Genomic DNA, 26,855 nt, shown 5'->3' with positions numbered 1-26,855 from the left:
ACATCAAAAGGCAGAGCTGGCTGAAACGAACAAAAAAAGCCCAGAGCTGATTTTATTAGAAACAGGCAATAAATTAAAATTGAGTCTTTCAGAGCTACATAAAGGTTTACATAAATAATGAAAATAAATATAACTGGCACTCTAAAAGACAAGCTGTTAGCAGGCGCTGCTGTTTGCGTCTTGGAAGGCGGGGCGGGAGGCTTTTGATTTTCTTTTTTTCTGTGAATCTGTCATCCTGACCTTTACTTCTTACAAAAACATTTTACACACAAACACACACACGTAAAGACACATACACACACTGTAATATGTGCACACACTCTTGCAGCTTTAGAGGTTATCCTCACATTTTCCCACTGACAGCTCATGTTCAGCAGCACCATCTAGTGGTGTCTCGAAGGTTTACAAGGGGAAAATGTTGCAGCAAAACTATGTGAGAGGAATGGTTAACTATATCAGGCTGCCAAATCTCTTCAGAATCAGAGCATTTGAACTCAAAGACATCAAAATGTTGACAGATTGGATACATTTTCCTGCAGTTTTTGGTCTCGGTAATGCTCTCTTAGTCAAGAAACACTCCTTTAATATTTTTATCAAAAGCAAAGGGGGGCAAATAGTGTCCAAAATAATCAACATAAGCTCAACAATTTAAGTTGAACATTTAATCTGCAAGTATTTTATCGGCTCCTTGCCATTTCCGTCGGCTCTCTTCAAGCGCTTCCAAAAACTTCCAGAAAGCTTGATGTCAGATGAATGTGGGAGAAAGCGCATTAAGGTCAGCACTCCTTGGTCATATTTAAATGAGATCTTGCAAAGTTTGGAGGTGAGATTGGGCTCATTAGTCTGCAGCATTATGCACAAAGATCAGCATGTCTTGGAAGAATGGATTGCTGTTTCCCTTTTGATCAGATTGCAGTGTTTCGGGTGCAGATGTCCAACTCCACAGACGGAGAAGCACACTTTACTATTCCGACCATGTCTCATTGTAGTCCTGATAGATTGTCTGCACACTATCATTTGTTCTTCTGTTTGTCTCCTAATAAGGACAGCTGCAAACCCTCTGCTAGTGCCATGCATCATAAACTAGGATTCACTGGTACTTATGGACTTGTTAAGTCAGAAGAAGACCGATCCCTGAAGGCCCCATCTTGTAACTCACAGGATTCAAATAATCTGATGCCAGGGTCCCGAGACACCCCCACAGGTCTTGTGGCCATGCTCCGAAGGATGAGAGCTGCACTGCCAACAAATTATTAGGGAGGCAGTTTTAATGTTTTGGTTCATCCTTGTATAAAGAGCCTCCGATTCCTCATTTTACAATCAAACAGTGCCATCTAGTGGTTGTGATACTTTGTTACAGAGCATCATGGATGGTAGAACTTAGACTATGTCACTCAAGTTAAGTAAGGTTTTAATCACAGTCTGTGAAACAGTAATAGATTGTACTTTCTGCACAGCAACCACACTGTGGTGTGTAACGACAGGATCAATATGTGTTTATTAAAAGATTTGCCTCTGCTGGCTGCCAGTGCTCAAGTAGAGGTCAAGTTTCTTCCTGCAGAGGGAAAAATAATAGAGTAAAGGAGTGTGTCCATAAAAGAATTATTGATTATTAAAATAACCTTAAAAAGTGCAACAATGGGGGGAAAAGCATGCATTGTCTTGAAACACTGTTTCATTGGTGTTAGCCTGGCAGCGTAAATTTGTAAATTTGCACATTTGTATAGGATTTGGTAAGGCAATAATAAGATGGAATAGCTTGTTTTTACAGCAGTAGTCACTGGGTTAAAACGTTTAACCAAATAAGTGCACCGCTTTGGTTTTTCACCTTTATAATTATGTTCTGAAGCTGCTCCTTACACAAAAAAAGAATGTAAGTTGTCAGAAATCACAGAAAAGAAGATTTTGCTGTGTGGAGCGAGTGGCTCAGCAGATCCAAGGAACAACAGGTGTTGTGTTTTGCCACTGGTGGATTTTGTCTTGCTGAACATCACTAAGTCACAGTCTTCACAAATGTGACCTTAATACTTAATATTTCCCTTCAAGATTCTTTAATTCTATATCTAACACAACAGTTACCCTTTACAGTAGTGTGCAAAAGTCTTGAGCCATCCATATTTTTTTTAAAATATTTTGCTAGAAAAATGAAAAATAGGTAGGGCAATTTATTGAAAAATGTGCAAACACATCAAAATTAATATTTGGTATGACCACCTATATTCATCAGCACAGTCTGAACTGTTTTAGGCAGCTTTCTTGTCATTTCTTTAAGTAGTCATCAGGAATAGTTCTCCAGGCTTCTTGAAGGGCATTCAAAGCTCTTCTTTGGGTGTTGGCTGCATTTTGTTCTGTCCTTTGGCTCTGGGGAGGCCAACCCATGACTGACGGCGTTCTGTCCAGTTTGTTTCCAGTTAGGCACAACTCCGCCTCTTCTTCCCCTTTCTTTACGAAAGACTAAAGATACATTAAAAAAGGGGCAATCGTGGCTCAAGAGTTGGGAGTTCGCCTTGTAATCGGAAGGCTGCCGGTTCGAGCCCCGGCTTGGACAGTCTCGGTTGTTGTGTCCTTGGGCAAGACACTTCACCCCGTTGCCTACTGGTGGTGGTCAGAGGGCCCATAGCGCCAGTGTCCGGCAGCCTCGCCTCTGTCAGTGTGCCCCAGGGTGGCTGTGGCTACAATGTAGCTTGTCATCACCAGTGTGTGAATGTGTGTGTGAATGTGTGTGTGAATGTGTGTGTGAATGGGTGGATGACTGGATGTGTAAAGCGCTTTGGGGTCCTTAGGGACTAGTAAAGCGCTATACAGGCCATTTACCATTAAAAAAGAAAATTCCTCAGAAAAATGGTCAGGGACAAGGACTGGACTTAAAATGAGTGGAAAAGCAGCCAATGTCCAAAGAAAAACTTTGCAAGATCTCCAGAAAGGCAGAGAATTATAGTAGTCAAGACCACTTATAAAAAGAAAGAAAGATAAAATATCTGTCTGCCTTGCAAGTCTGGCTCCTTATGATATGAGGGGAAGCTCAAGATTTCACAATACTGTATATTGTCCATCCATCCAGAGATTAGATGAGAAATACTTTCTTTATCCCATATTATAATAATATCTGGTAGATGCCTCTCAGCGTAATAGATGTATTGTATTGTAGAGGCTGATAGCCTCTTTTATGAAAGACTTCTTAATCCTTATCAACTTCAGAGTGCATCCCAGCTGTTATTGGGAAAGAAGCCTAAGAAAAATGCCACCTTAAAAAAGTAGCTGGCATGTTCTTATTTGTATTATTTTAGGTTAAAGCTTTAATCTTTTCAAATCCCCACTCTAACCACACACACACACACACACACACACACACACACACACACACACACTGATAAATGTAACATGAGCTAAAACTTGTGTCTGGATTATTTATTGGTCCGGCTCTCATGCCCACACACAGTAGGAATTATTTATTAAAGGGCAAATAAGCACAATGAACAGAAGAAAAAAACCCAAACAAACAAAACTGTCAGGAATTTTTTAAAAATGCAGTTTTTTAATTGACAGGAAAACATCCTTCAGGACAATGGTTGGTCATCGCACATTAATTATCAACGATACAACAGAGTCCAACTGCGTGTCGAGCCTTTAAACACCATCCCTGTCCCCTCCCGTTTTCCCCGTTTGAGGAGTAATGGCAAGGGGGCCGGGGCTTATTATTGCAGACACATTGACTCTCCTCTGACAGACAGTACACATGCACCTCCTCCCCTTCTTGTAAGGCTTGAGGGGGGGTTTGGGGTGGGGGTGCTTGGGTCAGTCGCTGAAGGGTTGTAAGGGAAGGAAGGAAAGAGAAAACAAGGCTTCTGATTCATCAAAGTCAAGTTCTATCACAGTTTGAACCTTCTGCTGCTCTCTAGGTTCAGCCGTGTGAGGAGCGCGATCGCCTTCACCGGACCAGCTCGATATTAGTCAAGAAAATGAACCACTACGCTGATCAGTCCTTTACAGAGCATCAGGGCTGAGGCTACTCCTACATAAAATATACATCAGATAAATATTTTCACCATCACCAGTGTTCTACTATGTTTAGATTACCTGGAGGAGAAGTGGAAAAAAAAAGTTCATGTCAACATTAAATAATGTTGGTTCTTAAGAAAACAGAACCAACCAGGTTTCCATTTCTCTATATAAAACTGTATAAAGAGGAGCTCTGTTCTCACACTGTAAATAACCACCCAGTACTGCATTGGACAATAAAGAATAGGGTCGTCTAATCAGTATTTTATCAGATACCAATTATTAAGAGCCCAGTGCAATTAGGTAGTCGATCTACAAATGGAAACATCTGAAAATGCAAATATCAAAATCTCTAAAACATCCAGATGATTCTTTCCCAAAAGTTATTTTCTTCTTCTTCTTCTGCGTCTTCTTTTTAAACCAAAACATGCAATAGTCAAAACTGTTTCCTCAAAAACAGGATTTAAATAGTCAGATCCAAAGATCTGCAAAATCGTAAGAACAATTATACAGTCACTCTACCGAACCGTGTCGATTAATACGGCGATACCGTTTAGAGAAGAGGGTTTTCTTCGGAGAACCTAAAACCTCCCGTTGCTGACGGTGTTGTGCAGGAAGAGGACAGGAAACGAGACGAAGCAGCGTGTTCAAGCACACAAAAATGATTTTTTTTAAAAAAAAAAAAGGATTTGAAGCAGGCGAATAACTAACTGTGGCCGTGTGCGACGTCATTCAGTGAACTTTGTGCTCCTGTGTGTCAGAGCTCAACGAGGACTGGCACCAAAAGACCTATAGGAGCTTTACATTCTGCCTTTGCAAGATGGGAACATTTACTCAGGGATTGTTGGTGTGTGTGTGTGTGTGTGTGTGTGTCCCTTCCACCTGATTACACAGTTGCCAACTGTAGCTTTAAGGAGACCCTGTGTTTAACGGTGTCTAAAGGTGTTTAACACCAAACCTGTCTGTCTACACACGTGCTGCTCGGTAAAAGGGAAAGCCAAAGAGAATGTAGAAGGAGATTTATTAATTGATTTCATTCCTGATTCTGTGTTTACAAAAGTTTTTGCAAACTTTCAAAGTAATTTATGCATCTGATGAATGTAAAAAAGAAAGAAATCACCTCTTTTTAAATTATTTAGTACCCTTTGAGACAGACTGGGGGCAAATTTGCAGCAATTGTCTGATCAGCTGTTTCACAAATCTATCATAAATACTTGTTTGGTTGATTTTCTTTCCTTTTCATCTGCACAAACACGAAGAATGGAGCCTTACGTGTTTACAGGTACGATATGGGAGCACTTTGGTTTTCACTCAGATTACTGAGGATTTGTGCATGTTGTGCGCTGACCCTCCCCCCCTCAAGAAGTAAAAATAAAATAAAGACACCCTCCAAGCCAGCTGCCTTGGAAAAAGGTATCTGTACCAATGAAGCTTACAGGCATGCTTCAAGTGTGAGTGTGTGCCAAACCACACCGTGCACATAACAGAATCAATTACGTATTGTGCTCTGCCAGGACAGAAGGAAGAAAACATTCAGCTCCTCGATGAAGCTCCTGGACGCATGGCCCACGTGACATGTGGCAAACCAGTGTGTCAGTAAACCGATGTGTCTGAAGTTGCGAGGTGCCGGTCAGTGAGGACAGAAACAAAAGCGGAATGATAAATGGCTTGTCGAGTCCTCGGCAGAGGTGCGGATCCCTCTTCTGTTTACAGTAACCCCATCAGTGGGTGGGCCTGAGCTTTTGGAAAAATCTACAGTACCTAACGTCGCTTCCAGCCACACCCACACCAGCACAGCCACACTCAGGGCACGAGTACTTATAGAAGCACGAACACCAGACAGAGAGAGAGCTATTCTCAATCGTCATATAAAAAATGGGTTTATAGCATGTATTAGCAGTTCTACAGTATGAATACAAGAGTGTGGCTGTTTTTATGTAATGTGGATGATAACTATATTTTCCACAAGTATATATTATTATTGCACTCTGGCTACACATATTTAGTAAGTTAGTTAGTTTGGTTGTCTTTAGATGTACAGAAACACAGGTGTCGAAGCTGATCCAGCTTGAAAACAGCAGTAGAGAAGAGGCTCAGTGAAGCCATGATTCATTTCATTTCAATGAATCAAAGCAAATAAAAAATCTATTTTTTTCCTGCCCTGAAATTTCTGGATTTTAAACTCCCCGCAGGGATGTGGCCCATTTAATAACGGCCAAATTTGAATGTGGAGCTAGGGCGCGTGAACTAATTAGCACATCTTAGTCAAATATATACTCACATTGCTCTTTCTATAAATGCTTCGCATCACTGAGCCCATACTCTTAAGACTGATACCTATTTAGACACCGGTTACATAGAAATCTGAGACAAAACTACAGAAACACATCACACACACACAAACACACACCCTCCCCCCCCCTTGTTCTCTTCGATCTCTTTTTCAAAATAGAAAAATAAAACCCGCTCTCCTCGGACCTCAGCTGGCAGGCTGAGAGGAGAGGGGCGCTCTCCTTCACGGCTTCCCTCGCTCTTTGAAAAGAGACATACATTCACAAGAGGACAACGGAGGAGAACAAACGAAACGAGCAAAGTTGAAATTCAAATTTTGTGTGCAAAAAACATTTTTAGATCTCTATAAAAATATGTGCATATGGATAGAGCTATTTTTACCTCACCAAATACAGTATTTTCCTTTATTTACACTGCACAGATACACAGAGAAACACACGCACTACAGCTCTGCCCTGCTCCTCCTCTCTGTCGTTTACAGGCGTAAGAACTACATGGCCGACTTCCACAACAACAGATTTGACAGTAATCGCACGTAAGAGAACTCAGACGCTCGCACACGCACACACGCACACATACAGAGTTCTGCTCTGATCAATGTGATCCGAGGAGCAGAGGAGGGGCAAGCAGAACTTCTGTAGAAAACCTGAAGTTGCATATCCCACAATTCCCCCCCTTACGCTCGCATTTCACAAACCTCTTCCCGTTAAAAGGTCAGAGGTTGTCAGCCAGACGCTGCTTCCTGATTGGCTCGCGCAGGTGAGGACAGTGTGTGAAAAAAAACTTTGGCTACGGAGTTAGGTGGCTTTAGTCCTGGTGTGTTATCTGCATTAGTCCCCGACACACCGTGTACAGTGAGCACTGTTTGCCTGATACAGCCTCCAGCTGTGGATCTGCTGTCCTTCCAGCTGGGTTTAAAACAAATGGATCCATTGTCTCTTATTCAAGTCTGTACCAGCTTCTCTCTGGAAAGAGTAATCAATGTCTGTTCATTATTCATCTTAACAAAAAAACAACTGAAAAGAAACACCTCTTATTCCCATCTCTGCTGAGGTTAGCCGAGGCGCCGCTGCTCCAGCCTCAGAGATTTAAAACCAGATTCACCTCCAGAATCAAACGACTGGTGTTTATTGGGCGGTCCTCCGATTCTTTGCACTGAATCCTGCGCCGCTTCCCAGCCTGCCGTCGAAAGGGGAAGAGCAGGTGGCTGTGTCGGTGTCTGATATGCCAGCTGATAGGCCGCTCATGTATCTGGACTGCGGTTGGTCGAAGGTGAACTGAGGGAGGGGGATGTGCCCTGCAGCAGGGGAGACAGGGCGTGTCTGTGAGAAAGGCATTGGGAAAACAGGGGTGTGAGGCTGGATAAAGACGTTCGGGCTGATGGGGATGTGTGGGTGTGGAGGCGTGGAGGCGTGGGGAGGGGTGTGTGTCTGAGTGCGTGTTGGGGTAGACGGTCGCGAGTGAGCCAGCGCCCGAGTGGGCGAGTTTGCTCGCAGAGGAACGTGGACAGGCGTTAGCGATCTGTGCATTGGAGATTGCGCGTTTGCATCCGATGACACGTCTTGGGCGTTTGTATTTGACTGCATGTGTGGCGTCAAGTCGTAGGAGGGTGTCCTGCGTCTCAGCATCGTGCTGCAATCAGATAATTTGGGGGGCGAGGCGGTTTCAGCGTGCTCCCTCTCTGAGGGTGGGTGAATGGATATACATGGAGGACTCATCTTCTTCTTTCTGTGGTTGCTCCTGACAGACTGCACCCTCACAGGACCGCCTTTCTCCAGCCGGAAGGCCTCCTCTGTGAAGTGTTCATTAGAGCTGGTTGTTCCAGCCCGCGGGAGGCAAACCTCGATAGAGTGACGCCGCTGGTCGTCGGCGTATCCGGCATTCAGTGATGGTGGCTTGTCCAGGAAGCCCTGGTTGTCGATGCTGAAGCCTTTCCTGAAGTCCCGGTCCTTCAGTCCGGCTCCAAGCAGGCTCAGTGCGCTCCTCGACGAGGATGGTGGCAGCGGAGGAGGAGGAGGAGAAAAGGTGGAGGAGTAGGAGTCGAGGGCGGACGGCAAGGTGTACGGGGAGAGGGAGTGGCTGCGGCCCACTTTAACCCTGCTCTCCGTCCCACCTCCCTCCCCGTCCCACCACCTGTGGCCGGCAGAGCTGGTGATGTGATACACCTCCTCGTCGGCCGGGTCACAGAGGGAGATGGCGGAGGGCGGCCTTGGTCTCCGGAGGCTGGCAGGCCTCAAGGGGGCGCGGGGCGAGGGAGGCGGAGGGAGAAGCAGCGAAGGGGAAGACGGCGGCGGAGGAAGAGAAGAAGGGGAAGACAGCAGAGGAGGAAGAGGAGAAGGACGATAGCGAGGGAAGGCGGAGGGGGAGGAGGGAGAAGCAGGCAGGGGTGATGACAAGGAGGAGGATGGATGAGGAGGTAGCTGTGAAGGGGCCAGGGGGGGCAGATGGACTGAGCTGGTCCTCTCCTGTTGCTCAAAACCCCGAGACTCCGCAGAATCAACTTTAACCGCCACCTGCAACAAAAAAGCAGAACGCATGGGTATAAGAAGCTGCTGACTAAGAAATGTGTGTGTGTGTGTGTGTGTGTGTGTGTTTAAGCGTGAAACAGGGTCTCTCACCTGCCTATGCAGGGCCCGTGGTGAGGGGCTGGGTGTTGGCGGGGCGATGCGAGGAAGAGACAGGGATGGAGGTGACCGAGGGTGAACGGGGGAAATGTCCGGAACCTGGAGCAGAGAGTGGCTCTCACAGGGCTGGGAGTGGACCGACATCACTGAGACTGCAGGGAGACATGTGCAAAGCATATATGTCATCAAGTCAAACGTGATAGAACACGGCACACACACAAAAATGACAGAAACACATGCACTTCAGGAGAAAACACGTGCACAGCTGGGCATCAAGAAACATGTTATTTTCTGTTCTTTTTAAAGCATTATATTTCAAGAGTCATTGCCAAAGTATGACATCACTAACACTTTATTATGATAGAACATTCGGATCTTACAAACAGCCATTCAAATAGTTGGAAGATGTGGTCATAAATAACAGCTTCAGATATGAAGCCTGGAGAAGTTTTCTGGGCTGAAAATTTGCTTTTTAAAATGTGCTATCAAAATAAAGTGTTTCCTGGATGAAGAAAAAAAATCATTAGCGCATACAGTAGGTTGTTCCACTGTATGCTGAGCAGCAGCACCGAGCTGACTTTTCAGGGAAATAGTCGCAGAAGGCCAGCTTGCTGCATGTAAAATTGCACATTAGATCCTGGTTACAGTAACAGTTTCACTTGTCTCTACTGCGCCATGCCAAGGGAAATTAGGGTCTTGACAGCATATAGCGCTCTAATGTGTCAGGTGTCAAGTGCACAAGAGAGCACATCCATCAGATGTTCAATCTGTGTGGTGAAACTGTGTAGCCAGGCTCTCAGGTGATCTGCACACACAGGTTCAGTGAACTAGGAACATTTCTGGAACCTGCAGCAGAGAGCATTAAGGCTCACCGAACCGGGGTGTGCAGATATAATAGAAATAAAACATTAAAATGTTAGTCAGAGCGTAAACGAGTTCATTTCAAGTAGATATTTTCAGTTCAAGCTGTAAAGTCACATGATAAAATATTATTCTTAAAACACCACATCTTTGACAAAAGCTGGGATGCTGTGCAAAAGGTGAATAAGTACTTACCCCATTCCTGACTTCTTGCATATTTGTAACACTTATTAGATCAAACAGATTTTCATATTACACAAAGATAACTAGAGTAATAACAAAAGGCAGTTTTTAAATGATTTATTTTTATTTATTAAGGGATCGATTTGGCTCTGTGTGAAAAAGTGATTACACCCTAAACTTAATAACTGGTTTTGCCACCCTTGGAAGTGACAGTTCATCCAAGTTTCCACCATTTGTGGATTATGGATCTAAGCTAGCCTTAGAAATGTCTTTGTAGCTCTTTCCAGACTGACAGATGCCAATGACTGTTTCTCAGCTGGTTCTTTAGATCTTGAAATGATGTGTTGCTTTTTGAGATATTTTCACCTCCTTGAGTTTGTCCGACAGGATCTATTCAAGTGATTTTTTGATTCAGCAGGTCTGACAGTAATCGGGCCTAAGTGTGGCCACTAAAATTGAATCCAGCTTTCCAAAAAAAATGCAGTTAATCTGTCAATTCATGATTTAAAAGAGGGGCAATTACTTTGGCTCACAGGGCCGGGTAGGTTTAGATAGTTCTTTCATTTAATACACAAAATATTCATTTAAAAACGGCATTTTGTTTTCCTCAGGTTATCTTTGTCTATCTCTGTCTGTCTGAAACATTTAAGTGTGAAAATATGCAACAACAAAAAAACAGAAGAAGACGAAATCAGGAAGCCAGAGTACACAGAGAGAACCCAAAAAGACAACTAAATGTCTCTGTTTTCATCTCTGATGTGATATCTGTGTGCTTTTGATTGCATATGAGGTTTATGAAAATGAAATCAAATCACTGACACAGCATCCCAGCATTTTTTTTTGTTTTTAACTAGACTATAACCAAAAGACAAAAGAGAAGTGATGACTGCACATTTTTAAACATATGCACTTTTCTGACTTTGCAACTTGACTGTGAAGACAACGACCACTCTAGTTTAGTATTCGGCCATTTCACAGCTGAGCAGATGAGCCTGTGTGAAAGTTGCAGGTATTCACGTGTATCGACTCATCCACTACAGTAAGTACCTTAGGACAGAGCTGGGCCTGTCCACAGCCTGGACACAACATGCCATTAGATTCTGACTGCAAATGAAACAGTTCTTGTTAGTGCTTAGAGATGTGTTCTGAGCATTGTTTCTTTATGTTCTGACTTCTTTTTAAACACACAGAAGGTGAAACTACAGGAAAGAAAAGATAACATTATGTAGGATAGGTATAAGGTTGACTCTATGTGAGATAAACATTACTCAGTCTTTTATTTTAACTAGTTTGAATTGGACCTTGTGAAGTTTAGTTAACAAATTTAGTAACTGTGTCTCTGTCTGTTTACCACACAGCTTAAATAAAATGCCAAAACTTCACAATAATAAAGCGATGCTACTCTCACAATCAGTATTTTAGTATTTAACATCTAGTTTACCTGAATGCTGGTGTTGGGGACTCAGGTCTACCTCGTCTAAAGGGTAGGGGGCGCTGGCGGGTCGCACCGGTCTAAACATATAACTGTCATTTGGCAGAGAATGCATCCTGGATACAGAGATCTTGGATGACAGCAGGTTCTGGTTGTTGTACTGCACCTCTTCCTCCTGCAGGGGGAGACAGAGACCACTCAGTGCTAAAACCAACAGCTGCAGTTTTTACAAAGAAAGAATAGAGCGCTGCGTGATTCTGATGACTGACGTCTGTGTTGCAGGTTGAGACGGGTAAAAATATGAATGCCATGTCTGTGGCATCTTTCTGGTGCAAGATAGTGTACGGACAACCACTGAAAATAACACACACACACACACACACACGCACAAATTCAAAGAACTGTCTCTTAAAGTTATCTTAAAGGTAAAGGTTAAAGGAGAGCATCGTTTGTCATCTTTTCATCAGGCTCTGACAAACATGGGCTGAATTACATGCCAGCTCTATGCACAACCCAAAACATGTATGTAAATGTTTCCATATTTGTTAAAAGACTGTAACCCAGCAGTAAGATGTAATAACAAAGTATATGTTTATACCTTGTTTTATTCGTAATATTGCATTTCCACCGATCAGGCATAACATTAGTACCACCTCCCTATTATTGTGTCGTTTCCCCTGTTGCTGCCAAAACAGCCCTGACCCATCGAGGCATAGACTCCACTAGACTCCTGAAGGTGTGCTGAGGTGTTTGTAATCAAGATGTTAGCAGCAGATCATTGAAGTTCTCTAAGTTGTGAGGTGGGGCCTCCAGCAATCAGACTTGTTTGTCCATCGCATTCCACAGATGCTTGATTGGAGTGGGATCTGGGGAATTTGAAGGCCAAGTCCACACCTCAAACTTATTTTTGTGCTCTTCAAACCATTCCTGAACCATTGTTGCTTTTTGACAGGCCCAATTATCCTGCCAAAAGAGGCCACAGCCATCAGGGAGTACTGTTTCTATGAAACGCTGTACATGGTCTGCAATAGTGCTTAGGTACATATCAAAGTAACACCCACATGAATGGAAGGACCTGAGGTTTCCCAAAACATCACACTGCCTCCGCTAGTTTGCCTTCTTCCCATAGTACATCTGGTGCCAGGTGTTCCCCAAGTAAGTGACACACCTTGGGAGGCGGCAGAAAGGTCAGCAGTAGTTTTATTTGATGCAACAGTAGCTCGTCTGTTGGATCAGATTGCACGTGGGGAGTGAAGGCCTACCCGTGTGATCTGTTCACTGTTCCTTCCTTGGTCCACTTTTGAGAACACCCCACAAGAGCTGCAACTTTGGAGACCCAGTTGTCTACACATCATAGCTTGGGCTTTCTTAACTTCAATTAAACCCTTACGTTTGCCCATTTTTCCTTCTTCTAACATATCAACTTTGAGGACAAAATCTTCACTTGTTCAACTATGTTATAACTGTGACGGTGTATCAAAATTAATGTAACTGGCACACATGAAAAAACACGTTCCACAATGCTGATACTGCTGCAATTGCTAATAAGCACAGTTTTGTCTTCCTACCTCTTCAGGTGAATTTGAGCATGGCCCCACATAGGTCCCTCCGACTGAGCTGTTGTTGGAATTTGTGCTTAGTCTGCGATCCCTCTCCCTATCCATTTCCAAGGCGATCTCTGCATCAATCTCCGCATCCTCTTTAGCATCCTGCAAATATATATCTACTTAGTATCTGTGCATTTAAAAAGCCAAAAACCAAAGAGATAGTACTCAAGTTACTGCACCTTGTTGCTTTCCTCTAGATGTTTCATCAGAACAGCCACCACCACATTGACCAGAACAAACTGGGCCATGAGCACAAAGGTGACAAAGTAAATTGGAGAAACCCAGGGCAGATATGGTAAACAGTGTTCGTCAGACGGGTGACACTCTCTCAATGTGTCCTGAAAAGAAAAAGAAGAGAAAATGAAGAAGCAGAGAGTTTTACCCCGACACCGAATCGCAGCCACCACTTGAAAAAGCTGGGCATCCACAGCTGCAAAGACTTTTGTAAGCATCACAGTTTTACACATTTACTCATTTGTAACTTCAGGAAACAAAGAAACACAAATTTAAGCACACACATAGACATGAAGTAAGTAGTTCATAATCAGTAAAAAAAGAAATAAAAACATTGCACATTGTTAAACAACCCCCACTCTCCATCACTCCTAAAAGGTATATGCATGAAATCACGTCCTGTTTTTATATTGAATTAGCTAAAAAAAACAATCGCCAAACTGACAGACGCGTACATTTCTTACACACAACATAAAACAGACTGTCTGTACAAAGACAGAAATCTACTTTAAAGTGCCTTTTTTAAAGCAGTGGTTAAAAAGAGTAACTGTGTGGCATCGCCCTCTGCTGGAATTCAAGAGGCATTGCTTATGTTGTGGGCCACTTACGAGCCTGAGTGGAGAAGTTTACTTACACATTTAATCCTTCACATAATATCTTAATATTAGAAAAAAGGTGTGTGACTTCAACAAACATGTCATTTTTTTAAGCATCAGGCCTTGTGTTTGACACCTTTTCCCTAACATGATCTTGTTAAAGAGATTCTACACTATACCTAAAAATTATAATTCATTTAAAAAAAAGAAAAACACATGACATTGTCACATCATTTGTACACGATCACATTTTTGTGTCGTTCAGAATTACATTTTTTAATAAAGTAAAACTCAAAATGTGAAAGTTTTGACATTGGTCTCCTCTAAGCTACTTTATCATTTCATAATTGCTTTTCGAGGTCGTCGCTCTCTGCGGTTATGAGATAATCTAGTCATCATTTATTAGAGCTCATGTTGTGCACACAAGTGCGTTTTTGTGTGTGTGTGTGTGTGTGTGTCTGTTCATACTTTCATAATCCCATTCCAGTTGTCTCCAGTGGACACTCGAAACAGTGTGAGGAAGGCCATCCCAAAATTTCTAAAGGTTGCGTGACGACCCAGACCTTCACATGGGTTGTCGTCGCTGCACTCTAATCAAAGCAAACAGAAGACGTTAATTAAGCTGCGCTATAAACATTGTGATGAAAAGAAGACGAGAAATACAACGTGCCGCACTTCCATACAAAATACAACTTCTTCAATCATATAAATGCAGAGTAAACTAGTTCCAAGTGGCGTCTCCCTATGGACGTGGCACAGGAGAGCGAATGAGAAAAGTCTTCCAGGGGACAGCGAAAAGTCTTTGGGTCAATTTAACAGAAAGCTCTCGAGGCCTTGTTTACAGAAAGAGAATAGCCACCAGAAGATATCCTCCCTTGCCTCAAACCTGAGGTCACATTAACAGCATGCTTGAGAAGAATAACACATCCCTTGGAGTATTATGTACCATGTTTATTATTCTAAGCATCAGTCACCAGGAGACAAATAAGAGGATTAAACAATGTGAGAGTGTAACACAGAGGAAATGGATAGGGAAGGTTTGCGTAACTTGTAATGAAATCAAGCTATACTGATGCAAGACTGAAACGCTCGCTGTGGCTCTAACAAATGGGAGACGACTGAGTCGGAGGCTGCTGAGAATTCAGAAAAAGCAGCTTCAGTTCAAATATTTTATTCAGTCAAACATTAAACATCTGACGTTTTTCTTCTTTTTGGACTGCAGGTATTTCACGTGTACGCCTTTAAAATATCTAAATCATTAGCAAAAACACATATTTTTAGACATAAAAAAAACTTATTTCACAAGATCAGATTGTAAGCAAACTCATTTAAAAGATATATATATGTAGAGAGAGAATTTCATCTAACAGTGGTGACTTAGACCTAATTAGACCTAATGAGGAAAACTAATGAGATCTATTAAGTCACTCACGTCAATGTTTCCTTGCTTTCACACCTTACTAAATATTCTTTCCTCTCAGTCGGAGCTCGCTCCTGTATAGACCATTTACTGTTCTACCCCCTTTGTTTTACCTTTCTCAGGTAATCTTCCTTTAACTCCTGCCCACTGGAAATCGGGATTCATCTGGGTGTAGACTACCAGATAAATTATTAAATCTAGATTCAGATCCACACTGTAATATGTTAATTACAAGCTATGCTGAAAACACCTGACCCTGAAATGACATGAAGCCAGAACTGTATTAACATTTAAACACTCATTCAGCCCCCCGTGCCCTCATCCTATCTACACAGCCTTGGGCAGATACCTTGGACAGAGTCTGCCAACGTACGCTTGTCTAAAATCTGTCAGTTAGTCGCATAATTGTTGGTCAGTTTAAATTCCTCTTCCATGGTGAAAATGTATAAAACACCATGTTATAATAAAACTAAAGACTTGTCGACGGCCTTTGTACCAGGAGGGGTGTGAGACGCAAGTAAGTTCGAAGATGAGGTTTAGCTTTTTCTTACTGGTGTGAATGCAGGGAACGTTCCTGTTCTCCACCGCTCTGTGCCACGATGTTTCCTTCAAAACTTCCAAAGTTAAAACATATTTCACCCTTACAGGCATGGATCAGCATTTAGCTTGGCACTTCCAAACATTCATAAAAATCTCTGCAAAAGCTGAAGATGGGTCATGTTGCATAAATCGGCAAAACAGACATCATCTTCTATTCCCAGCGTGTAGCAGAGGATCATAACATTTCACCGAAAGCAACCTCTTTATCAGAAAGTTGTTTTTCATTTCATCTTCCCAGAAGTCCTTTTTTTCTTTTTTCTAACACTTTTCCCACACAAACTCAGGCAAAATGAGTTGGACAGAGTGAGTCCCTTGAAGAAGCAATAATGTAAATAAATGGGATCATGCAAATGTGATCTTTCCTTGGTCAAAACAGGAAGGGAGGATACAAAAAAAGGGGGGAAATTTGCCACAAATCGTGACTGTAATAGTGATGCTTGGATTCAAAAACCTTTTCTGGCAAAGTGTGTGGAGCAGTGTGTGTGTGTGTGTCTTTGTTTTGTTTTTTCTTGCTGGTGACTGACCCAGTTTGCCAAAGAGCTCCACTCCCAGAGCAGCATAGATGAAGAAGAGCAGCATGAAGAGAAGACCAAGATTTCCCACCTGGAAGGAAAAAGAAAAAAACAAACCCCAAAACATGTTAGATATCTTCTGCAAAAAAACAACAGTACCATTTAAAACATTAAAGATCCAGGGACAAGAAGGCACTGTCTCCGGAGTATATAATCGAGAGGGAGTATATAACTGACTCCATTTGTTTGTCTGTCTGTTTGTTAGCAGTCTAGCATCCACAGTTTCCAAGATCTCATTTTCATATTTTGTGTGATGCTACAAGTTGGTTTCATTTAGGTGAAAATCACATCAAGATCACATCAAATGGGTAAAACAATAAAAACAAGCCTTGCTTGGCACGAGCACCTCAGTTTTCCAGGGATCTGACCTTGACCTTTATTGTTTGTGCCAAAGGTAAAAGTTGACCTTGAAAAAACATTTTAAAAAACCATATCAAGTAATATATCATGTGAACGGGCATGGAGAGAGCTGTACATTAACACAATGCCCATGACATCACAATGACACCCGAAAGTTTCCCAAAATTACACAGTGCATGAAAATATCTTAAAGTCACAACTTCTTTCAGCTTATAGAAGCCAAATCAGCCAGCTCTGCCTGTGACAAAGTGGAGGAGCAGTTGTAATTCTCTCCATTTGTCCCATATGTGTTTATCTTTTTTTTTTTGCACATTGTACACATTCTGTTTCTATGTATTTGCTATGATTTGCTATTTGTCAAGTAACATTGCTTCACTCACTATCCCGGGTTTGTTTGTGTAAGCGTTTTGTTGCCGGCAAATCAAACATTCTGCAAATTAAGACAAATACTAAGTTATGTTTCTTTATACTTTATTATGTTACAGATTAAGTCATTTGTTCATACTTACTCTGTTTGTCTTTTCAGTCATCATGAGTGTCAGGTGTGGGGAAACGCCCGCTTGGCATTTCCTCATTTTAAAGTCCTGATCATGTCACACATGACATCATCAGGTCAAACCATGTGGAGGGGTTTCTTTTTCCAGAGAGATGCTTCCTTTTGTCTGTGTTAATGTTTAAAGGGATTTGTTGAATGTTTTTCCTTTTGTTAATACTGCCATTTAGTTGTGTAAATGTGCATATTAGAAGTGTGTAGAGGTTTTGTGTTTTTAGATAATCTGTGTAGAGTTTTAGATCCCTCAGTTGAGTGAGTGGTACTGGCTGGGCAATTGGAGGGAAATTGATGGCCCTATTTAAAGCCAGTCTCTACCAGATGCAGAGAGAGGAGAGGTGAGCTGTGTCACCAGAGCCATGTTATGTTGAGTTTTGTTAAATGAATTGATTTGGGGAAAGTTTTGTTAAGTTATACATTAAATTAAGTTCACTGCAAATAAATTGCTCACCTTGGAAACCCAAAATGTCTGCATAGTCTGCTTCCCTACCACCTTCCTTGACGTTCGAGCCTGACTACTTCACAAATGGTGGCAGCAGTGGCTCCAGGCCAGTAGGTAGCAGCAATGCAGAAAGGGGCCAGACCAAAAAAGCACCAAGTGCCAATGGACTCTGCAAGTGAGGAGCCTCCAGTGCTCAATCAGCTAGAGGAAGCAGAGCAAGAGCAAGGTACTGAACTGCATAACCTCGCTGAACTTTCAAACCTCCTGCGTGGTTTTATGAGGCAACAAAGTGACAGAGAGGCTCAATGGGAACTGGAGAAGCAGCGTCAGGAAGGTCGCTGGTGGAAAATCCAGCACCAGTTCACTCAGCTCCAGCAGGAAGTGCAATCAGAACGTCGAGAGCATCAGCTGTTGGTGGAAGGTGCAACAGCAGATACAGAGACACGTTTGAGGCCTACTGCGGAGCATCCAGCAATGCCTCAGTTACAAGCTAACATCATGGAGGTCGCAACAGCATCTCAGTCTGCCTCCTTAACAAGACCACCAGCTTGGAAAGGGCCTAAAATGCAGCCTTATAACGAGGACGAAGACATTGAGCATTACCTAACAACTTTTGAGAGGATCGCAACCGGGTGCCAGTGGCCACACGAGGATTGGGCATTACATCTTGCTCCACTTCTCACTGGTAAGGCACGAGCTGCTTTTGTAGCCATGGACATTGATGAAATTATGGACTATGTGAAGGTGAAGAAAGCTGTTCTTGAAAAGTTTGAAATATGTGCAGAGACTTACAGACTCCGATTTCGCTCCACTACGTTGGGCGATGACGAGACACCTAAAGAGTTAAGGACACGCTTGAAAGAACTGTATGATAAGTGGATAGTTCCAAGAGAAAAGTCCAAAGATGAAATAGGTGACGTCATTGTTTTAGAGCAGTTCCTGAGAGTTCTCAATCCTGAACTGCGCACGTGGATAAAGGAGCATAACCCAACCACGTCTAAGCAAGCTGCTGAGTCCATGGTAGCAGTCACCAGGTCAAAACATAAGCATCACGCGGAAGAAGGTTTAGGTTGGGGTGAATTTCCTTTCGCTAACAGTGATGTTCCTGATTTTGAAGGATTAAGTCAGGGTCGCATAAGAAAGAGCAGAGCCCAGAGGCGACAGGCTAAGCTGAGGGGGACAAAGTTCACTGAACCAGTTCCAGTGCCACAATGTGATGAATTACCAGTCGTACCTGATGAAATAGCTCAGCTTCAAAGAGAGGATCCATCTTTAGCTCCCCTGTTTTTAAAGAGTGTCACAAACGCAACAGAGGTCACTGAGAGAGGCAGAGAGCTATTTTTCCTAAAGGGTGAGCTATTATATCGCCGCAGTAGGGTCGGAGACCAGTTGGTTGTGCCTAAGAGTTTAAGATCCACAGTACTGCAGTTAGCTCACTCAGTCCCTTGGGCAGGACACGTGGGTCAAGCCAAAACCTTCTCTCGTATGTCAACTAGATTTTACTGGCCACAGCAGTTTACAGACACTGTGCAGTTTTGCAAGTCTTGTCCCGAGTGTCAGTTAACAGCACCAGGAAGGAAAGGTGACAGGGCTCCCCTGATCCCTATGCCAGTCATAGACACCCCGTTCTCTCGTGTTGCGATGGACATCATAGGCCCATTAGAGAGGAGCAGTGCAGGGCACAGGTATATTTTGGTAGTGTGTGACTACGCTACAAGATATCCCGAGGCTTTTCCCTTAAAAAAGGTTAAAGCTCGTCAGATTGCCAACTGCTTAATACAAATGTTCTCGAGGGTAGGCATCCCAAAAGAAATCATTACTGATCAAGGGTCCAACTTTACATCTAACTTCATAAGAGAAGTCTATAGATTGCTGGGGATCAAAGGTATTAAGACAACTCCCTACCACCCACAAACAGATGGCCTTGTTGAACGTTTCAACAAAACCCTTAAAGCTATGTTGAGGAAGTTTGTGAAAGATACAGGAGCGGATTGGGACCAGTGGCTTCCTTTCTTGCTCTTCGCCTACAGAGAGGTACCTCAAGCTTCCACAGGGTTTTCTCCTTTCCAGCTCTTGTATGGCCACGCTGTCCGGGGTCCCCTTGATGTGTTGAAAGAGGCTTGGGAGGCTCCAAATCCCAGAAAACAATGCAATGTTCTTTCATATGTACTGAACATGAGAGATAAGCTTGAGGAGCTCCAAGAGCTGGCCAATACTCATCTGGTTGGTGTCCAACAACGTCAGAAGCAGAGTTATGACAAAGCGGCTCGTAGGAGGATTTTTCAAGAGGGGCAAAAGGTTTTGCTGCTTCTTCCATCATCTGAGAACAGTCTCCTCGCCAAGTGGCAGGGACCGTATGTGATCAGTAGGAAAGTGGGTCCAGTTACCTATGAACTGTACATGCCTGAGCGTCGCAAGAAGGATCAGATATTTCATGTAAATTTGTTGAAAGAATGGTGTGATCGGCCAGCATCTTCACTAGAGTGTTGGGCTCGTGCCGTGGTCGAAGAGGAGGAACCACGGGAGCTGTTCTTTCCTTCTCCAGCAGGTCAACAGCTAGTTCCTGATGTGAGTCATCTTACTTCCAAACAACAGACAGAGGTGAAAGCAATTATGCCTGCTGATCTTTTTAGCACCACACCAGGTTGCACCAATCTCATCCAACATGAGATACGACTCCACTGTCCCAATCAAAAACCTATTAGGGACACCACCTCACGGGTTCCTGCAAAGCTGATGCCAGCATTAAAACAAGAGGTGGAAGACATGCTTGACATGGGGGTCATTGAGCCATCTAGAGGTGAGTGGTGTAGTCCAGTGGTGCTAGTGCCGAAGAAAAATGACCCTAAACAGAGATTTTGTGTGGATTTCTCTAAACTCAATGCTGTTTCTGCTTTTGATGCTTATCCGATGCCAAGAGTAGAGGAACTGATTGAGCGCTTGGGGAACGCTAAGTATCTTACGACACTAGACCTTTGCAAGGGCTACTGGCAAGTACCTTTGACTGAGTCTTCGAAAGATTTGACAACTTTTAGAGTTCCCAGTGGACTTTATCGCTTCAGAACAATGCCTTTTGGTCTGCACGGTGCACCAGCCACATTTCAGAGGTTGGTGGACGAGGTTTTGAGAGGTGCAGATGGGTATGCTGCAGCATACATTGATGACATTGTGGTGTTTAGCGAGACCTGGGAGGATCATGTTCAGCACCTTTCTGATGTCTTTCAACGGATTAAGAGGGCCGGGCTTGTCATAAACGCACACAAATGTCACATTGCTAAGTCTGAGGTGGAGTACTTGGGTTACGTCATCGGGGGTGGGGTCCTCCGCCCTCAGGTGTCAAAGATTGAAGCCCTGAGTGCCTACCCACCTCCTACGACCAAACGGAAAGTGAAATCGTTTTTGGGTCTGGCGGGGTGGTATCGCCGCTTCATTCCCAACTTCTCTGCTAGAGCAGCGGTCCTTAGTGACCTTACTCGCAAATCCAGCCCCACAAAGGTTAAATGGACTGCCGAGTGTGATGCAGCTTTTGTTGATCTTAAAAACTGTTTGTGTAGTGACCCTGTTTTGCAGTGCCCGGATTTTACCCGGCCATTCACTTTGCAGACGGACGCTTCCGGAGAAGGACTTGGAGCAGTGTTGCTGCAGGGTGAGGGTGAGGATAAACGACCAGTGGTGTATATGAGCCGTAAGCTCTTTCCTAGGGAAATGAAATATTCCACTATTGAGAAAGAGGCACTGGCAATAAAATGGGCTCTGGATACATTGAAGTACTATCTAATGGGTGATGAGTTTGCTTTGGAAACTGACCATCGTGCATTACAATGGATGAACAGAATGAAAGACTCTAATGCCAGAATCACTAGATGGTATCTGTCCCTACAGCCATTTCGCTTCAGGATCCAGTATAGACCAGGGCACAAGAATGTGGTGGCCGATTTTCTGTCCCGTTCCATGGAGGAGTGAGTGCCTTAAGGGGGGGGGAGTGTGACAAAGTGGAGGAGCAGTTGTAATTCTCTCCATTTGTCCCATATGTGTTTATCTTTTTTTTTTTTTTTTTTTTGCACATTGTACACATTATTCTGTTTCTATGTATTTGCTATGATTTGCTATTTGTCAGGTAACATTGCTTCACTCACTATCCCGGGTTTGTTTGTGTAAGCGTTTTGTTGCCGGCAAATCAAACATTCTGCAAATTAAGACAAATACTAAGTTATGTTTCTTTATACTTTATTATGTTACAGATTAAGTCATTTGTTCATACTTACTCTGTTTGTCTTTTCAGTCATCATGAGTGTCAGGTGTGGGGAAACGCCCGCTTGGCATTTCCTCATTTTAAAGTCCTGATCATGTCACACATGACATCATCAGGTCAAACCATGTGGAGGGGTTTCTTTTTCCAGAGAGATGCTTCCTTTTGTCTGTGTTAATGTTTAAAGGGATTTGTTGAATGTTTTTCCTTTTGTTAATACTGCCATTTAGTTGTGTAAATGTGCATATTAGAAGTGTGTAGAGGTTTTGTGTTTTTAGATAATCTGTGTAGAGTTTTAGATCCCTCAGTTGAGTGAGTGGTACTGGCTGGGCAATTGGAGGGAAATTGATGGCCCTATTTAAAGCCAGTCTCTACCAGATGCAGAGAGAGGAGAGGTGAGCTGTGTCACCAGAGCCATGTTATGTTGAGTTTTGTTAAATGAATTGATTTGGGGAAAGTTTTGTTAAGTTATACATTAAATTAAGTTCACTGCAAATAAATTGCTCACCTTGGAAACCCAAAATGTCTGCATAGTCTGCTTCCCTACCACCTTCCTTGACGTTCGAGCCTGACTACTTCACACTGCCCCAGTTATATTGGTAAAGACAATAAAAAACACTATAAATGTGTTAAAGGTCAGACATCAGCATATTGTTATAAAAACAACCTGATGTCAGCATGTTGTAATAAAAAGAATTCATAAAACATCAGCGTTTTAGTACAGCCCTTTCTTTTTGAGGGGAGATGTGCTCTCTGAGTGCTCTTGTTTTATTGCATTTATTTGATACCACATATGCTTATTTATGCATTAGCATAAAATACTTCTTTTTCCCTTTTCTACCCATTGCACGGAGAAATCCCTTGCGCGCTTAAAAATCAAAAAATTCAAAAATAACTTGCACAGTGTGCACCTCCTATGACTACATGTGCATCGTGCCATCATTTACCAGCATGTCTCATCTCCTTTTCCAGTTTCTAAAAATCTTTCCTCGTGCACTCTGTGCCTGCGATGGTTATATCCGAATACTTGACATTTAGAAAATAGCAGAACAACGTCTGTCACTGCACACACATCATAATCTTTGGCGCAGCTGCTCTTTGCCTCTAAGATTTGAGCCACGCAATAACAGGGAGATACATCCGCGACATCTGCTGACACGCCTAAAAAAAAATGGTGGGTGAATTGACAAAATAGCAAAAGCACAAAAAGGAGCACAAGGGAGGAACAGTCTGACTCAAAAAAAAAAAAAAAAAAGAAATCACAAGATCGGTGGCAAAAATGTGCACGGGTATCCATTTGACTAATGAACTCACTGACTCTGTGATAAAATTCCTCTTGTGTGCAGTGTGCGTGCCATTTATTATAAGGTACATTTACTAAGAAAACCAAATGTGATGTGCAATAAGCCGGCGAAAATCTGAAGAAACAAACACACTTGAGGGTCAGGATATGAATTTTGTAATGTGGAAGGATACGCCTGGAATTAAATATTTATTAAAAAGCATAAATCTTTCAGGGCTGTCTATTCTGAACAACATTCATATCCTGACCCTGTTTTCATAAATAAGGAAAAAAAAAGCAAAACCACTCTTTTGTGGTTGAGACATTACAGAGTCCATGTTTACCTGCGGCAGTGCTTGCATGACAGTATCCAACAGAGCTCTCATCCCTGTGGCCATCTTTAGAAGCTTCAGCACTGCAGAGAGACATTGAAACAGCCGTTTTACTGTGATAATTGTGAAAAAGGGTTAGTAGGAAACTGTTTTATCTACATCTGAGATCCTCCTTTTGATGCCAGATCTATTAGAATATTTAGGATAACTTAACAGAGTGAAATTATGTAAGTGTGTACGACATAAGCAAGGATAGATTGGTAAGCGTATGTGTACCTCGTGCTATCCTGAGCACTCTCATGATCCTGATGATGGTTGGATTTATTGGTAATGTGCCTTTCATTTTCAGCTCCTCCAGGACGATGCCCATGATGGACAATGCCACTATAGCTAAATCCAGCTGATTCCACCTGAGAATATTTTTTAGTCGGGTTGAAAAGAAAAGGGCAAAAAAAATAAATCAATAAAAAATAAGACACAAGATACAGTGCTTCTCTTTCATCGCTCATGCAGCATATTCAACTAGTACCAGCAGGTGATTGTAACAACAAAGTAATACAAATTCCTTCTTAGTCTTTAAAGGTTATTGTGAGTTAGCTGAAAAGGAGAACAGGTGGGAACAGAAGCTGAAATGTTGCTGCTGCCTGGCTGCTGATGCTAAATAATGAGGAGGCTGTTTAGATTAATGGGCAGCCCACCCACTAATCTCTTTTGTAGGGAAAACACTGAGGCAAACCATGATAGCGCTCCACCTGGGTACTCTGAAAAAGATAAGTACCCTGACCACCCAGTGCTCTCAATACAATTGTGGGAAAATAAGGAAGGCAGGAATTCACACATTAAGTAGGGAATTATTTTTGTAACCATTTTATGCGAGATAGTTACATTGACTTTAGTGGGAAACAATGCTATAGAGATTCTCATTGTTTTACCTGTCTCTGATGAACCTGTGTATGCCAAACGCCACAACTTTGAGGAGGGCCTCAACAACGAAGATGCAGGTAAACACGTAGTTACAGTACTTCAGAACCTCTCCTAAATACTGAGTGCACAGATTGAATGTAAGGAGAAGCGTACAGATTAATTTGAGACATCTTTCACAACATTTTCCATTTGAGCAAGTTTGTAGGGGCACGCATTACCACTGGTTGTTTATAGTGCTCTATGCTCATGGTGAAGACATTGACGCAGATGATAAAAGTGATGAAGAGGTCCAGGTGGTGGCTGGTACACAGCGAGTGGATGGACAGACGCAGGGGAGAGTAGTCGTCATAGTAGCGCCCGAGCTTGGCCTCTGGATCACAAAAATTCAGGAACAAACAAATATATGAAAGACAGAGTAAGAAACACGCAGAGAGACTCACTTTGGTGAGCAACTGTTGTCTGAATATAAAGTGTTGTATGTGTAGCAGTGAGCACCGGAAGGCAGAGGGGCAAAGAGAAGGCAACCACCACTGCTGTTCCATTTCATACTTTATTCACCAAAATATGCTTGTGCCTTAATAGGATTCTGCTATTTTGGTACGCATGTCACACCAGAGAGGCCCTTGAGCAGACCAGGCGACCCACTGATCCTCTAATTGTAAACTTACTCACAGCGGTGGTGCTCCCCTTGTCCCTGTTCCTTAAACAGCATGTGCATGCTACTGCTTGTGTGGCTTGTTTAAATAAGTGAGGACATGAGAGTAACACGAAGTCTAAGATATTTATGGCATGTATTCATTTTTTAAAGGGATCACATATTTAGTATTATTACTCCAAATACTTTTGTACGTAAATTTGCACACGTACAGTTCTACTTAAAAATTTACATCCACACGAACATCATGGGGATTTATGGATTTTCGTGAAAACTGAACTGTTCTTTTCCAGGGTGGAATAACTGTACCGCATACATCTTTAAAAAAAAACTAAAATTAGACACACATCACTGAATTTATTTTTGATTTTCTATAATCCACAAAAGTTTACATAAAAGCTCAAATATACACATTCACTCACTTAAATCTTTTAATAAAGGTGCTGAAGGCTGTACAAACACCAAGGCCTTTCAGCTTCTTGTTAGTGATCGTGATTGACTACAACTGTTAGCTCTCTTTGTTTGACAGAACTCATTGGATTGACCAATACTCGAAACAATTTGAAAGTCCACAGAACTCAGAGAAGATCTAAGAAATAGAATTCTAGATGTGTACAAGTTGTGGCTTTCTTTTTCCTAAATAACCATAGATTTCTGCAGAGAACTATCCCTTTAAACAACTGCACTTAAGTACAAGTTACTTGAATATGTCACCAATTTGCCAAGATCCGGAAGAAGATCCAAATTCTGACCTTCAGATGAGAGGAAATCGGTTAAGATGTTGAGGAATAACCCAGGGAACCACTAAGACTGAAGCCTGCAGTGAACTGGAAACTGCTGGAACACCAGCATCAGTGTCCACAGTGAAATTCATTTTACATCACAATGGACTGACAGGGTTTGGACCAAGTGAAAAGTTTTATGGTCAGGAGACATAAATTCAGCTATTTGGCCAAAATGACAGGAAGTGTGTTAGGAGGAGTAAAGATGAGGCTTTCAAACCTAAGAACACTGTACCAGCTGTCAAGCATGGCGGAGGTATCGTCATGCTTTGAAGATGGAAGAAATTACCGACTATCTCTAAATTCTTCAAATTCACCTCAAATCAACAGCTAGATGGTTGAAACTTGGATATAATTGGGTGTTCCAAAAGGACAATGATCTCAAACATCCATCAAAGCTAGTATTGAAATGGATAACACAAGCTAACATTAGGCTATTGGGATGGTTTTCACAAAGCCCCGCCCTTAACCCTATTGAACATGTGTTAAAAGCTGAGTCCGCGCCATGACACCAGTCAATAAAAATAAACTCTACCAACTCTGCCAAGACAAGTTGTTAAATATCCTGCCAGCATTATGCCAGAAGGTTGTTGACGGTGACCAAAAGCATCTGGTCAAAGCACAAATTGCTTAGAGACACCAAATATTAGTGGGGATGTATGAATATATTTGTGCACCTAATTCTTGTTTGTTTAAGTGGTCAAAGATGTGTGTTGTACAATGATTCGACCCTGGAAAAAGAACAGTTCAAAGAAATCATTGAAAGCCCAAAATTACCATGAAATTCATGCCTACGATAAGTGGATGTAAACTTCTGACCTCAATTGTGCATACGTAATGATAAGCAAGTCCCGTGCAT

General features: G+C 42.5%; 1 protein-coding gene across 4 annotated transcripts in view; it reads right to left on the bottom strand.

Moving 5' to 3' along the window:
• Positions 1-4,676: 4,676 nt before the first annotated feature.
• Positions 4,677-26,855, bottom strand: part of cacna1ha (calcium channel, voltage-dependent, T type, alpha 1H subunit a) — a 130,708-nt gene continuing 108,529 nt past the window's right edge. For 2 of the 4 annotated variants that reach the window (XM_040005922.1, XM_040005923.1), the window contains exons 28-38: positions 24,778-24,929; positions 24,568-24,677; positions 23,912-24,045; positions 23,648-23,718; positions 16,373-16,451; positions 14,297-14,418; positions 13,178-13,336; positions 12,960-13,100; positions 11,401-11,566; positions 8,910-9,067; positions 4,677-8,804 (exon numbers count right to left, since the gene is read on the bottom strand). In XM_040005922.1, the coding sequence (XP_039861856.1) occupies positions 7,419-8,804; positions 8,910-9,067; positions 11,401-11,566; positions 12,960-13,100; positions 13,178-13,336; positions 14,297-14,418; positions 16,373-16,451; positions 23,648-23,718; positions 23,912-24,045; positions 24,568-24,677; positions 24,778-24,929 (2,678 nt within the window). In that variant the 3' untranslated portion in view covers positions 4,677-7,418. Of the gene's footprint in view, positions 8,805-8,909; positions 11,064-11,400; positions 11,567-12,959; positions 13,101-13,177; positions 13,337-14,296; positions 14,419-16,372; positions 16,452-23,647; positions 23,719-23,911; positions 24,046-24,567; positions 24,678-24,777; positions 24,930-26,855 lie in introns of those variants that run through there. The other 2 variants (XM_040005925.1, XM_040005924.1) reach the window with 2 other exon arrangements.

The sequence above is a fragment of the Simochromis diagramma genome, unplaced genomic scaffold (genome assembly GCF_900408965.1).
Source record: "Simochromis diagramma unplaced genomic scaffold, fSimDia1.1 OVJJ01000510.1, whole genome shotgun sequence".
In the NCBI taxonomy this organism is placed as follows: domain Eukaryota; kingdom Metazoa; phylum Chordata; class Actinopteri; order Cichliformes; family Cichlidae; genus Simochromis; species Simochromis diagramma.
Note: the sequence above shows the minus strand (reverse complement) of the source record. Positions and strands in the feature narration are given on the sequence as shown.